Below are 16,322 nucleotides of genomic sequence, written 5' to 3' on the forward strand. Positions count from 1 at the left end.
ACCCTTTCGTTATCCAGAAGGGCGTCGATGCCATAGCTGGATCTGTCAAATCTTGTACCAGATTGCGTAACGGTACCCTATTACTCGAAACTGAGAGCGCCTTTCAGGCACAAAAACTGCTTCGGGCCACACTCCTTTACACATTCCCTGTCCGGGTGGAGGCTCACCGAACTTTGAATTCGTCTCGCGGTGTGGTCTATACTAGATCCCTCGACGGCTTGACTGACGAGGAGATTCAATCTTTCCTCGCTGAGCAGGGCGTGACGGCTGTCCATAGGGTCATGAAAAAGGTCAACAATGACCTTGTACCGACCCGGACACTTTTCTTAACCTTCGATAGTGTTAAGCTGCCATCGCGCATCAAGGCGGGCTACGAGGTCATTTCAGTTCGCCCCTATGTCCCGACACCTACGCGCTGCTACCAGTGTCAGCGTTTCAATCACACTCGACAGTCTTGTTCCAATGCGGCTAAATGTGTCACTTGTGGCAGGGATGCCCATGAGGGTGACTGTCCACCTCCGTCTCCTCGTTGTGTGAACTGTCAGGGTGACCATGCCGCATCCTCCCGCGACTGTCCTGTCTATAAGGAAGAACGCTGTATCCAGGAAATTCGGGTCAAAGAGAAAGTGTCCACCTCGGCTGCTCGCAAGCTATTGGCTAGTAGGAAGCCCACGCTGCTCCCAGCGGGGAAATACAGCACTGTCCTCGCCTCTCCTCGGACTACCCGGGAGGTAGCAACCCAGACATGCGATCTGACCTTCAGCACCACGGTCGTCCGTTCGGCCAGTGCTAAGATCGCGCGGTCGACGTCTCCTCTTCCTCCCATCACCCCACAGACACCAGCCACTTCCTCAGCTTCTGCTCAGTCGAAGACCCCGAAGTCAGATGCACGGGCCTTCAAGAAAGAACCATCCCGTGCAGACTTCCTCCGTTCCTCGACCTCCCAGCCTTCGACCGGTACTTCCACCAAACGTCCTTCTAAAAAGGCGCATAGGAAGCACAGTTCTCCTTCTCCGCCGCGGCGCCTTTCTTCTCCTGCGCCACCCAGCGGTTGCCGCCCCAGGCCGTCATCCGTTTCGCCTGGCCGCACCGCTGGTAGCCGAACATCTGGCCGTTCACCGGCGGAGGAAGCTCCCCCTCCCGGCCATCCTCCTGAGATGGCCGATGACCCTATAGACCCCATGGACGATGACTGTCCGCCTCCTGCTAGCGGCGGCAGTGCTCGCTCGAAGCCAGGCCCTAAGCGGCCTTCGAGGTGACCCCTTCTCTCATCTTCCTTTTCTTACGATGGCACTTATTAACTGGAATATTCGCAGCATTCGCTCCAACCGAGAGGACTTGAAGTTGCTGCTCCGCTCGCATCGTCCGCTCGTCGTAGCCCTCCAGGAAACGAAGCTACGCCCATGCGATCAAATTGCCTTGGCACACTACACCTCTGTGCGTTTTGACCTACCCCCTGTGGTAGGTATCCCATCTCATGAGGGGTTATGTTGCTGGTCCGGGATGATATTTACTACGATCCCATCACGTTGCACACCGTCCTGCAGGCAGTTGCCATCCGCATTACTCTCCCCACTTTTACGTTTTCCTTTTGTACCGTTTACGCTCCATCGTCATCTGCCGTTACCAGGGCAGACATGACGCACCTTATTGCTCAGCTACCTGCACCATTTTTGTTAACTGGAGACTTCAATGCCCACCATCCTCTTTGGGGCTCTCCAGCATCCTGCCCGAGGGGCTCCTTGTTAGCAGACCTTTTCAACCAGCTCAATCTTGTCTGCCTCAATACTGGCGCCCCTACTTTTCTTTCGGACACATCTCATACCTATTCCCATTTAGACCTCTCTATCTGTACTCCCCAACTTGCACGCCGGTGTGAGTGGTATGCACTTGCTGATACATATTCGAGCGACCACTTCCCGTGTGTTATCCATCTCCTGCAGCATACTCCCTCTCCGTGCTCCTCTAGTTGGACCATCTCCAAGGCAGACTGGGGGCTCTTCTCTTCCAGGGCGACCTTTCAGGATCAAACCTTCACAAGCTGCGATCGTCAGGTCGCACACCTCACAGAAGTCATTCTCGCTGCTGCTGAATATTCCATCCCTCACCCTACTTCTTCTCCACGTCGCATACCGGTCCCCTGGTGGACCGCAGCATGTAGGGACGCTTTACGTGCTCGTCGACGTGCTTTACGCACCTTTAAACGCCACCCTACAGTGGCGAATTGCATTAATTATAAACGATTACGTGCTCAGTGTCGTCGTATTATTAAAGAAAGCAAGAAAGCCAGCTGGGCTGCTTTCACCAGCACCTTCAACAGTTCTACTCCTTCTTCTGTTGTCTGGGGTAGCCTGCGCCGGCTATCTGGCACTAAGGTCCACTCCCCAGTTTCTGGCTTGAAGGTCGCGAATGAAGTCCTTGTGGCCCCTGAGGCTGTCTCCAATGCCTTCGGCCGCTTTTTCGCCGAGGTTTCGAGCTCCGCTCATTACCACCCTGCCTTCCTCCCCCGCAAACAGGCAGAGGAGGCGAGGCCACCTAACTTCCGCTCCTCGAATCGTGAAGGTTATAATGCCCCATTCACCATGCGGGAACTGGAAAACGCACTTGGCCGATCACGGTCCTCCGCTCCAGGGCCTGATTCTATTCATATCCAGATGCTGAAGAACCTTTCTCCTGCGGGTAAAGGTTTTCTTCTTCGTACTTACAATCGCATCTGGATTGAGGGACATGTTCCCGCATGCTGGCGCGAGTCTATTGTTGTCCCGATTCCTAAGCCGGGGAAGGACAAGCACTTGCCTTCCAGTTATCGACCCATCTCGCTTACCAGCTGTGTCTGTAAAGTGATGGAGCGAATGGTTAACTCTCGATTGGTTTGGCTGCTCGAGTCTCGACGCCTACTTACCAATGTACAATGTGGATTTCGAAGGCGCCGCTCTGCTGTCGACCATCTGGTTACCTTGTCGACCTTCATCATGAATAACTTCTTGCGGAAGCGCCCGACCGCGGCTGTGTTCTTTGATTTGGAGAAGGCTTACGACACCTGTTGGAGGGCGGGCATTCTCCGCACCATGCATACATGGGGCTTTCGCGGTCGCCTCCCTCTTTTTATTCGTTCCTTTTTAATGGATCGACAGTTTCGGGTACGTGTGGGTTCTGTCCTGTCCGACACCTTTCGCCAGGAGAATGGGGTGCCACAGGGCTCAGTTTTGAGCGTCGCTCTCTTCGCCATCGCGATCAATCCAATAATGGATTGCCTCCCAGCTGATGTATCAGGCTCCCTTTTCGTGGACGATTTTACCATCTATTGCAGCGCGCAGCGTACGTGTTTCCTGGAGCGCTGTCTTCAGCGTTCTCTTGACCGTCTTTACTCCTGGAGTGTCGCCAATGGCTTCCGTTTTTCTGCCGAGAAGACGGTCTGTATTAACTTCTGGCGCTACAAAGAGTTTCTCCCACCGTCCTTACGACTCGGTCCCGTTGCTCTCCCACTCGTGGAGACAATCAAATTTTTAGGCCTTACCTTTGACAGGAAACTTAGCTGGTCTCCACATGTGTCATATTTGGCCGCCCGTTGTACCCGTTCTTTAAATGTCCTCCGTGTTCTCAGCGGTATGTCGTGGGGAGCGGATCGAACCGTCCTCCTTCGCCTATATCGGTCGATCGTCCGCTCCAAGCTGGATTATGGGAGCTTCGTATACTCCTCTGCACGGCCATCCATCTTACGCCGCCTCAACTCCATACAACATCGGGGTTTACGACTTGCGATCGGAGCATTTTATACCAGTCCCGTAGAGAGTCTTCATGCTGACGCTGGCGAATTGCCACTCACCTACCGGCGCGATATACTGCTTTGTCGGTATGCCTGTCGGCTACTGTCAATGCCCGACCATCCTTCTTATCGTTCCTTTTTTGACGACTCTCTTGACCTTCAATACGGGTTGTATGTCTCTGCCTTGCTACCCCCTGGAGTTCGCTTTCGTCGCCTCCTTCAACACCTTGATTTTTCACTCCCTGCAACCTTCCGAGTGGGCGAGAGCCGCACGCCACCTTGGCTCCAGGCTCAGGTCCGCGTTCACCTCGACCTCAGCTCGCTCCCAAAAGAGGTCACCTCCGGTTCGGTCTACCACTCCCGTTTTTTGGAACTTCGCTCGAAGTTCAACAACATGACTTTCATTTATACAGATGGCTCTAAGACCAATGACGGGGTCGGGTGTTCCTTTATTGTCGGGGCACAAAGTTTCCAATACCGGCTCCATGGCCATTGTTCGGTCTTCACAGCTGAGCTCTTTGCCCTATACCAGGCTGTTCTGTACATCTGCCGCCACCGACATTCTGCTTATGTCATCTGCTCAGATTCCCTGAGCGCCATCCAGAGCCTCAGTGATCCGTACCCGGTTCACCCTTTCGTACACCGGATCCAACGCTCTCTTCAGCAGCTGGTGGACGTCGGTACGCCGGTTAGCTTTATGTGGGTTCCTGGCCATGTCGGTATCCCTGGGAACGAAGCTGCAGATGCCGCGGCCAAGGCTGCGGTCCTCCAGCCTCGGACAGCTTCTTGTTGTGTCCCTTCGTCCGATTTTAGCAGGGTCATTTGTCGGCGCGTTGTGTCGCTGTGGCATGCCGATTGGGCTGCACTTACCGACAACAAGCTTCGGGCCTTAAAACCTCTTCCCGTGGCTTGGACGTCCTCCTCACGCCCTTCTCGGCGGGAGGAGGTCGTTTTAGCAAGGTTAAGAATTGGACACTGCCGGTTCAGCCATCGCCATCTGCTGACGGCTGCGCCGGCGCCGTTCTGCCCATGTGGGCACTTGCTGACGGTTAGTCACATTTTATTGTCCTGTCCCGATCTTAAAACACTGCGCCTCGATCTTAACCTGCCTACTACTTTAGATGCCATTTTAGCGGATGACCCACGAGCAGCTGCTCGTGTTCTTTGTTTTATCAATTTGATAAACCTCGCTAAGGACATTTGATGATGTTTTTTAATCCTATGCCTGTCAGTCTGTCTTTTATTGTGTTTTCCCTTTTAGTTGTTGTTGTCAACTTGTGCCTCGCGGTGCATTCTTAGAGTAGTCAGGGCGCTAATGACCATTGAAGTTGTGCGCCCGAAAACCACAAAAAAAAAAAAAAAAAAGAAAAAAAAAAATGGTAGGACCCCTGATTGGAGTGGGTGGCAACAGGGTGGATGACACGCCATGAAGCATACTAAGTCATCACTTGCTGTTGGTCAAACACCAGCAGTCTCTAAGCGTCCCAGCGCTCAATTTAGTGCACAGACACATGACCCCAAAACGTTTTCCTGCTTGGCCACACCATGGGAGGCAGCAGACCTTATTCACCCCAGTACTTTGTATGTTCGCGAGCTGATGGGGCATCTTTCATGACGATGAAGCCTCATTTTTTGTTGAGCATTTAGAGGACAAGATTGGGGAGGTGGAGGGATTGTCCAAAATGCGATCGGAGTGAGTCTTGATCAAAACCACATCCTCTGCCCAGCCACGGGCATTACTCATTTGTGACAAGCTGGGGGATATTTCTGTTACCAGCACGCCCCATAAGAGCTTCAATATGGTCCCGGGTATCAAATTTCACAGGGACCTTCTTTTGCAGTCTGACAATGAGCTGCGTGCTAATTTAGAGCGGCGAGGTGTACATTTTGTTCAGCGCATCCACCGAGGTCCGAGAGATAATCAGGTTGCCACTGGTGCCTTCATCTTGGCCCTCAAGGGTGACACATTACCTGAGAAGGTCAAGGTGATGGTCTACCACTGTGATATAGAGCCATATATCCCTCCCCCAATGCGGTGCTTCAAATGCTGGAAGTTCGGCCATATGTGTTACCGCCGTACATCCGGCATCGCATGTCGAGATTGTGGACACCCATCACATCCAAATACTCCATGTGGTCCATGTGCCCCACCTCCTATCTGTGTCAACTGTGGAGAGCACCATTCGCCTTGCTCGCCAGACTGCAGGATTCTCCAGAAAGAAATGAAAATCACGGAGTAAAAGACCCTGGACCGACTGACCTACCCTGAAGCTAAGAGGACATTTGAACGCCTACATCGTATATGTATGACATCGTCTTACGCCGCTGCTACAACAGTTCTAGCCCCATCAGTTCCACCAACCACAGTCACCTCTCAGAACTGGAAGACTACACCTGCCCCCTTGATAGTGGGGGGCACTTCCCTCCCTGTTGCTCCTGCACCACCTACTTTGGGAGCAACACCCCCCCACCCTCCCAACCATTGGGGACGTCCGTCCCCACTTCTAAGCCAGGGAAGCATACAAATTCTTCGGCTCCTCTCACTAGGAAGGGGTCCTTTGGGTCACTCCCTTCCCACATTCATACAAGTGACAAAGCTGACACCCACCAATGGCTGAAGCAACCACAGGTAGCTGGTCATAGGGCTTCAGGGTCCTCCCGAGTCCCTGAGACCGAATCAGTGAAGCCTTAGGAGCAGTGAGAGAAACCAAACAAGAAAAAGACTCCCAAGAACCAAGGCACTGCGGTGGCACCCGCACTCGCACCATCACTACCTACAAGCTCTGTGTCTGAGGGTGAAGTGGAGATTCTGGCGTCTCCTGAGGACCTAGCTCTCGCCGGACCTTCGGACACAGTGGATATGGACTGCTCTGGAAATAAGTCGATTGCATCAGGTGACCCTGAGTAATGGTTTTTGGAAGGAACATTTGAAAACAGTTCAGTATTTCTGCTTTAGTTCTGCTACCCTTGATTTCAGTTCTTGTTTCATCTAAGAGTGCTGGACAACATCTTTGCCACCACTAACAGCATTTAAATATCACCAAAATTTCTTTGGGTTTGTGAAAAATCTTTTGATAATATTCTGTTACAGTAATCATTGAAGGCTTTGTGTATGACAATAAAACACTTTTCATTCAATATCACAATTTTTATAGCCCTGTGCCTTGTTTTGCATATACTGTGCTGTAGTCTGTTATTTTAGAAGGTTATTTTACCATTCAGGGTCCTTCCTGTCATGAACTGTTCTAGTAGGTGTATCGTCAACTATTATTTCAAAGATGAACAAGAGTTGTTCTACAAGTTCCTTTCCAGAGCAAAATCTTCGATTTTCTCATTGAGATATGATATTACTGCCTCTTTATGTAGTTTGCTGGACATGGAAATCATTCTACTTGTTTTAGGTGCACTTTGTACTTTGGATGAACATTGATTGATCTTAAAACTGCCTCTGAGTCACTGATATCGATTTCAGTGTGATGTCCTCAGAGGCCAGGTCTCCTTGTTGCCTTTAGATTCAATATATTTCTGCCATGAGTGGGGTACTGAACTACCTGTAGGCATTTAGTAATGTTCCACAGGATATATTATAATTCCCACCACTTAAAAAGCCATAATTTTCCCATTTGACTGTTGGATGATTAAAGTCTCCTCCAATGACTACAGTATAACTGAGGTTTTCCGTATTTGGTTACATCTGGAGGCGAGTCTGGTTGTTGTCAGAAGTATACAATTTTAAGTTTTTGCTCAACCCTGATACTGTGTCTTGTCCAAACAATCTGACATGCAGCTACAATTTCTACCTCAGTGGATTTCAGTTTCTTGTCTACTGTGACAAATGCACCACTCAGTTTACTATTAACCTATCCTTCTGATGTACACTTAAGTTTTCCCCCAAAATCTCACTGCAATCAATTTCATACTGAAGTATTGTGTGCGCTCCACTGCTTTTTAGGAGTGCTTCAAACTCTGGCACTCTGTTGCAAATGCTTCGGTAGTTAATCATTAGGATTTTAACACTCTTGCCTGTAGGGGCCTTTCCTTTGGATCTTATAATTCTGGGTCTTCTGCAGCTATTATTAACCAGATTGGATGGAAAGTCGCCTAATCTAAACAAACTGTGTGCACCCCACACAGCGTCAGCTACATGGTTTGCAGCCTCTCTCATGTAGTGCACCTCTGAACCATTAAGGGTCCCTAGAATTTTCAACCTTGCAGTGTAAGTTCAAGAAGTCACAGAACCTTTGAAGTATCTGGTTCAAGTCTTGCAGTTGACTCAGAACCAAGGGACAGAGATCAGTTCTGGATCAATACTGCAAATCGTGAGTTTTGTTGGATGTCCATGTGCAGAACTGGTCATCACAACCTTCTCTGCCACTCACTGGAATGATCCAAGTTTGACCTTTGAGTCCAGGTAACAGGCATCATTTATTCCAACATGTGCCATAATTTGCAGTTGGTTGCACCCTGTTCCCTCTGTGGCTGCCAGAATAGACACCAAGGAAATACACTGAGTGCACCTGGTTTTCCTTCCAATCCCTAGCTGTCATTTCCCTAAGGAATACTATTGTTCACTATATGTTCAAATTGCTGACAGTTAATAAACCCTTACCCCTGTGTGTTTGCCTCCTTTTCTTGACTTGTGACAGAAGGTTTTCCAACAGGTGAAGTGAGTCTCATGGACTTAGTTTTGGTTGCAATGGAAGACAGCACTTCAAATTGTTGGTTAGAGGGGTAGGTGTAACAACCTGTGTCCACTCTGGTCCCTGTCTTCCTACCCTCATGCCGAGGGGACAAGTAATAATAGATCCTGTAATTCCTGTAGAGGATACAGTGTCCACAAGAGAGGATAGCATTTAAAGTACACTTGATATAAGTCTTGTTGTTTGTGCTGTGACAAAAGTGAGTGATCACTTGTACTTTCAAGATGCTGTTGGTGCTACTTCTCCACCGAGACATTTGCATTCATTACTACTACTACAGCTGCACACTTCCCTTCAGAGTTAATGACAGTTGTGAAACGTCTGGTATTTATTTTACAATGGATTTGATACTTTTTCCAGATTATTTTTGTTTATGTGATATATTATTTTGTCACATCATTCTGCAATTCTTTTGGTGTCTTATCAATAATCACTGGCATTCTGCAGATAACTCATACTAATGTCAACCAAAGCAAACTTATCTGACGAAAATCGTCTTGTAAATCTGCAAAATTTAAAAATTGCATCTAATTCCCTCAGTAACACATAGCACCAAAAATAGAATAAGGCTTCTTTATTAAGACTCCAGGTCATATTCTGACCATGTGTTGCTGAAAATTAAGTGATTATAAAATTTTTTCCTTGAGTCACCATATTATCCACGTTTGTACCATTAAAATATATTCTGCTCCTTATTCTCAAGATGTGAATAATGGAATAGGAATTGTAGCTCTAAAATTGGTAACATAATGAACAACTTGTGATAATAGAGGGTGTCCGTAAATAAAGTTACAGTTTCAAAATGCTGTAGAAAGAGAGCCACTGTTCGGAATGACGTCAAATTCCAACACCATATTATTGAAACGGGGGAAAGTCATAGAACAAAAAAACAAACTTGATGAAAAATTTACCAATATATGGTTCTATAAGTGTCAGATTATGCACATCAACAGACGCATGGTGCACGGCTGTTAATCAGTTAACATATGATATACACAATTTGCCTGTCTCCGTGAAGGATCACGTGCAGCTAATAAAGCTCTTTTATAAAAACTGTGACTGTGGACCAGTAGCCCTGCAGAAGTTCCGGCCACTCCATGGTATGAGAACAGGCATTAGTGCGATGTCTGCTAAGGGTCTGGAGGAAATGATTACAAAATTCGAAAACACAGGTACTTTTTAAATTCAATGTGCCAGAAAGAGGAAAGCGGTTGCTCTGAAGCCCGTCAAAGATGTGGCCACAGCATTGCAGGAGGGGTCAAGTGGTGGTGTACAAATGTGCAGTGCATGGGGACTTGCCTGAACATTGGACATGCGTATGAGTGTGATGCATAAAATCCTACGAAACATCCTGCATTGCTATGCAAACAAAATCACCCACTTTGAGAAGTTGTTTCCTGCTGCCTAGCGAGCAAGACAAATGTTCGCTCTGGAATTTCTTGTTTGTGTGAACATGGACAATGACTAGCATGGCACATTCAGTGCATAAACGAAGCCCATTTCCATCTCCAAGGACAGCTCAATACGCAGAATATGGGCAGTTGAAAATCCGTATACATATCAACTGGTACTACATTCTGCAAAGGTGGTTGTGTGGTGTTGATTTATTATAGGCCTATATTTTTTGTAGGAGATGAGTTCTGCTGATCCTGTTACCTATCCTGTCACTGGTAAGTACCGTGAGAGTCTTCTGCACACCAATGTGATTCCAGCCGTTCAACAGTGAGGATGCATTCATAGGATAATTTTTATGCAAGACAGCACTCCTCCTCACACTGCACAGTCAGTGAAGCGACTGCTGCAAAGGCATTTTAAAAATGCTAGAATTAGCAGCTGCTATTTCCCTACAGTACGGATGACCAGATCACGTGATCTTAATCTGTTTGACTTCTGGCTGTGTGGTATCTGAAGGATGTCATGATCAGTGCTCCAATTACAAACATAGCTGAATTGAGGGCACATGTTGTGCAACACATTCTTTACATTAGCCCTGAGACTTTCCAGTCTGTTGTGGAACATGCTGTTTCTTGATTTCAACTTGGGGCTGAAAATGGAGGACAGCATATTGAACATGTGTTGCACCAGTCTGCCAATTAGAAACTGATTTCATTTTGCTTTTAAAGCAGTTTTTGGTCCCAAGACAATTAAAAACTGATTTTTCCCATTCAATGTTGTACGACCTTGCAGTGATGGATGGGTTTACTAGTAATATCACAACTGTTGACTGCTGAACATGTGCAGTCACGCACATAGAATGGCACAGATGGTGTAATGTACAGTTCAAACTGTAGCAATCGTACTGCGATTCATCTCTCATTTGTAGTCGATCCCTTTTACATTAAAATGCTTACCGCTACATCTATTGGTCAACTTTTCATTACAGTTTTTTTTTATTCCACAATCTTCTGTGCTTGCATCAATAATAGGCTGTTCACATTTGATGTCATTCTGAGCAGTGATTCTGTTTCTACAGCATTTTGAAACTGGAACTTAAATTACTGACATTTTTGTAAGAGTGTGGTGACATGATATGGCTCACGTGTGATGACCTAAACATCATACCACATGTGTATGCATATTCTATAACTGTTCTGATGAATGAGAAGACAACAGGTATTTGGAAGCTATTAGTCTGCTGTGCGAAGGTAATCTGCAGATTATTGTGTTTCTAGGCTGCTTGCTTTGTGACTAGAGCAGAGTACATGTAAACACCAAAGGATGTTTCTTCAAAACAAATTCATTTTTTAATTGGCTTTTAGTTTTTCAGTCAGGAGAAAACCTTCTGTGTGATAATTTTATATGATAATGTAAATGCTCTCATTAACTATTGGTTTTACTTTTATGATGTCATGGAAGATGGCCACATTTTATATTGAATACCTGGAAATTTGCTGCTCCTTGGTAAAAGCCAGCTGCTTAGGAATATCAGTTTGGGTTCCAAGTAAATGTAAGAATATACATGGCAATACTGATTCTAGAAGATATCTTAGAAAATAGGTTGAAGGAAAGCAAACTCACAGATTTAAAGAAAACTTTTGACAATGCTGACAGAAATACACTCTTTGAAATTACGAAGGTAGTAGGTATAAAATACACAGAGCGAAACTTTATCTACACCTTCTACAGAACCGTACTGCAGCTATAAGGGTTACAAGACATGAAAGGTTAGCGATACTTGAGAAAAGAGTGACAGGCTTGGGGCTTATTCACTATGGTGCATTGAGCAAGTTGTGAGGAAAACCAATGAGAAATTTGGAAATGAAGTTAAGATTTCGGGAGATGAAATTAAAACTTTGAGTTTTTGCCGATGTCATCGTAATTCTGTCAGATGTGGCAAAAGACGTGGAAGAGCTGTTGAATGGTTGGATAAGGTCTTGAAAAGAGGTTATAAGATCAACATAAACAAAAGTAAAACAATGTTAAGGTGATTTAGATCAGGTGATGCTTAGGTAATTCCTGTTGGTAAAGAGAGACTAAAAGTAATCGATGGGTTTTCATATTTGGGCTTAAAAATAATTGACGAAGGCCAAAGCAGAGAGGAAAATTGTTAACTTCAAATATAAATTAAATTAAATTGTTAACTTCAAATATAAATCTGTTAAGAAGTTTTTTAAAAGATGATTGCTTTGATTGTAGCCTTTTATGGGAGTTAGATGTGGTCAGTAAACACTTCAGAAAAGAAGAGCAGTAGAAGCATTTGATGTGTGGTGCTACAAGAAATTGCTGAAGATGAGGTGGTGCTGAATCAAAGTGTAGATAAAAGAGAATTATGGTACAACTTGACTAAAAGAAAGGCTTGGTGAATAAGACACATCTCGAGCCATAAAAGAATCATCAATTTTGTAATGGAGGGAAGCGTAGGTGGTGAAAATTGTACAGGGGGACCAAAGTTGGATCACAGTAAGCAGGTTCAAATGGATGTTGGTTGCAATAGTTACACAGGGACGAAGTAGCTTGCATCGGATAGTCTAGTGTGGAAAGCTGTATCAAACCAGTCTTTGGACAGAAGACCACCATAACAAGAAATTTGCTGCATTCTTTATACACTGATAAATGTACTGTGGTGCAAAGACACTACAGAGAAATTCACAATTCAGTTCTCTCTCTCTCTCTCTCTCTCTCTCTCTCTCTCTCTCTCTCTCTGTGTGTGTGTGTGTGTGTGTGTGTGTGTGTGTGTGTGTGTGTGTGTGTGTGTGTGTGTGTGTGTGTGTGTGTTGGTAATTTACTGTAGTTTGTTTTGGTGTGATTTGTTTGACGCACATGGGTTTTTTAAGGAATTATTGTTGAGAATTTATGTTTAGTTGGAAATTTTCTTGTACACATTAAGGCTCATATGTGAAGAATTTTGATATAAACAACAGCCTGCAAGTAATGCAATCTTTATTCTGTCTTTAAATAATGAACTAGTACATAAAGTACATATTGCTTAATATATACTGTCTTTTATGGTGAAATGCTGTTTTAATGTATGGGTCATATGATTGTAGTGTGCTACAAAATGAATGACACTGATAGGTGCTTGAAACTGTATACTAAAATAAAATTCCTCTCAGCAGAAAATGGAACACTCATTTCATCCCTTTGTAGGTGCATTTGTTTTGTGGCATATCACACTGAACATGAGTATTACTCAACATGCAGTAATGTGGCACAGCTATGGAGCTGGAAAAGGACAATTTGTCACAATCCTGAACCATTCCCTGTCAACATACTGTTTCCCAATGATGCGTAGTGCCTTTATGACACAAGTGTGGTTCCTAGTTCCCACATATTGATATTATGATGCAGTGGAAAACTGCCATGCATTTAGGAAAATCTATTTTCCACAGTATTAAAAAATCATTCCAGATTGCTCATTTCAGAACATACCAGTATTGAGGTCTTGAAATGATGGCTTTGTTGTCAGCTCAAAACCAAGTAGTTATATTAGGGGTACCCCTGATATTACTCTGTCATTTTCCAGACTTTTGTACTTTTTTATTTGTCGTAATTGCGACATTGTATATTAATTAGTATAATGTTACCTTCTGCAAGATTTATAAAGAATCGAAAGCTAAATATTGCTTTTTAGTTTAATGTTAATTTTCTGTAACTTAGTGTATTGTATGGTCTATAAATAATTATATGCAGGTGCTTAAATTGTGACTGAATTTGTCAGGACATCGTATTTTATAGCTCTTCGAAAGAAAGCTGCCAATCCTGATCAAGCTATGTGTGATGGAAAAGAAAATAGCAGTGGTTTCTCGGAGCCTGTTGCTCCGACACCACAACGGAGAGCCCACAAGAGGTACTGGAGCCCAGGACTGCAAGAACCTCCTTCTCCTGGTAAGGTTTCACTTGTCAGTATTTCTTTTGCAGAATTCCATGTGTTACACTGCATTGTTGATAAAAATAGTGTTTATAAAGTTCCGTAAAACTTTTTCATTCATTGAACTTGATGAAACCTGCCTACCTAAATTTGTGAGTGATCTCTGGCAGTTGTGTAATGCTCATACCCACACACATTCCAAACCCCAGATTCTGTTTCAAGTATTCAGGTTACAGCCTGGGGCCTTCAAATGAAGGAAAAGCTCAGTTAATATATAAGTCTAAATTTCTTGATTTCGGTTTTCCTTGCTTCTGTAATGCATTGATGTTTATTTATCAAATGGTTCCTCCACTCAGTGTATGGATACTTTTCTCATCGTTGCTGAAACTTGGCTAATGTACTGTGTTTGATCCTGTTGCTAGTTTTGGAATGTTGGACATTTAAAAAGAATATTTTTTTCCAAATAAAAACTATGATTAATCTACCTACAAGTTCTCAAAAGAAAGTTATTTATTTTTTGTGTGAAACAGATGTTAAGGAATGGAGTAGTCAGTCAGATTGACCATATTTTAGTGATTACACGCCACTCCATTTCAGTTACGGATGTACGGAGCTGTAGAGGACCAAAACTGTGACTCAGACCAGACCACTTTGTGATAAAATCAGTCTTGAGAGAGAACCTGTCACTAACAAATGGCAACCGAATAGTAACGATGATGAAATGGAATACAGACAAACTGAAAATCACTGATGAAGTAAAAAAAATGCCAAGTAACAGTAAGCAGAAAGTTGAGCAATGAAGAGACCGCAGTAGGAGTAGATGAAAGGTGGAACAGGATTGAAAAAGCCATTAAAGTTGCTGCAGAGGAAATAATAGTCATAAGAAGTTATAGAAGAACCCAGGAATGGTTTGATGAAGATTCCAGGTCAACAATAGAGGAAAAGAACAGGGCAAGAACAAAAGTGCTACAGAGAGAAACCAGACATAATGTGGAACAATATAGATAATTAAGAAGAGCTAACAGACCACAAGAGAAAGCAAAGAGAGTGGACTAAGAAGAAATTTCAAGAACTAGAAGAGTTAAAGGAACAGAGTGAAACGAGAATGCTCTATCATGTTGCAGGCAAAATGTAGAATAGCTTCCAGCCAAAAACAGTGGCCTGTTCCAGTAAAGATGGGAAAATGATAAGGGAGGAAGAATAGATAGTGGGAAGATGGGCTGAGTCTTTCAAGGATGTACTAAGCACCAGTTAGAAGATGAAGAGACAGCCGCACAGGAGGAAAGAGTGGAGCTGGAAGTAGACAATGATACCAATGAGGCAAGAAATCTAACTCTACAAGAGGTCTCCCTGGCTGTACACAAGTTAGAAAACAATCAAGCCCCAGGGGAAGAGAGCATGATCGTTGAATTAATAAAAGTTGGTGGTGAGGCTGTAATAAAGGAACTGCACATGTTAATATCAGATATATGGGAAACAGAACAGCATGTGAAAACTATAGAGGTATAACACTCCTAAGCACAGCTTATAAGATCTTCACAAGCATATTAAACAAAAAGATACAAAAGTGTGCAGAAGCCATACTATGGGAATATCAGTGTGGCTTTTGACCAGACAGAGGAACAACTGATAGAATATTTGTGAGAAGACAAATGATGGAAAAGTTCTGTGAATATGATATAGGTCTGCATTTCCTATTCATCGACTTCAAACACGGCTTTGACAGCATAAATCGGCAAGAGCTATGCAGAGTACTGGAAGAACTTGATATATGTGCTAAACTAATAAGACTAATCAGAATGACAATGACAGAGATAAGAGCAAATGTTAAGGTCCTAAGCAGAACAAGTGAAAGCTTTGACATTAATAAAGGCATGAAGCAATGTGATAGTCTCTCCACTGTCCTATTCAATATAGCCCTGCATAGTGCAGTAAATAAAATCAACAAAAGAGGCACCATATTTATGAAAACTAGCCAGATATGTGCATACACTGATGACATTGTTATAGTTGGAAGAAATATCAATACACTCCAAGAAACATACTGGGCAATGGAAACAGAAGTATTAAAAATTGGCTTCATAGTGAATGAAAACAAAACAAAACAAAATATATGGTAATGTCACAATCTAAGGCCAGAAGAACCTCTTAAAACCTAAACATCAGTGGGTAATGCTTCAAAGGAGTGTTCCCTCTTAACTACTTGGGAGCCCTAATAACAAATGATATCAGTATTGGAAAGGCTATAAGGGAAAGAATACAAGCAGGAAACAGAGATTACTTTGCAAATATGCAACTTTTCAGAAATAGCCTTGTTACATAGTTTGGACAAGAAGAGAATAGGAGCCTTCGAAATGTGGTGCTACAGAAGAACGCTGAAGATTAGATGGGTAAGTGACATAACTAATGAGGTGGTATTGAACAGAATTCGGGAGAAGAGAAATTTGTGGCACAACTTGACTAGAAGAAGGGATCGGTTGGTAGGACATGTTCTGAGGCATCAAGGGATCACCAATTTAGTATTGGAGGGCAGTGTGGAGGGTAAAAA

General features: G+C 44.2%; 1 protein-coding gene across 3 annotated transcripts in view; it reads left to right on the plus strand.

Moving 5' to 3' along the window:
* The window catches only part of LOC126234437 (maternal embryonic leucine zipper kinase-like), a 444,148-nt gene that overhangs the window by 118,697 nt on the left and 309,129 nt on the right, over nt 1-16,322 (plus strand). For all 3 annotated transcript variants that reach the window (XM_049943147.1, XM_049943142.1, XM_049943136.1), the window contains exon 9: nt 13,642-13,791. In XM_049943147.1, coding sequence (XP_049799104.1) covers nt 13,642-13,791 — 150 coding nt within the window. The remainder of the gene's footprint in view (nt 1-13,641; nt 13,792-16,322) is intronic.

The sequence above is a fragment of the Schistocerca nitens genome, chromosome 1 (assembly GCF_023898315.1).
Source record: "Schistocerca nitens isolate TAMUIC-IGC-003100 chromosome 1, iqSchNite1.1, whole genome shotgun sequence".
Lineage (NCBI taxonomy): Eukaryota > Metazoa > Arthropoda > Insecta > Orthoptera > Acrididae > Schistocerca > Schistocerca nitens.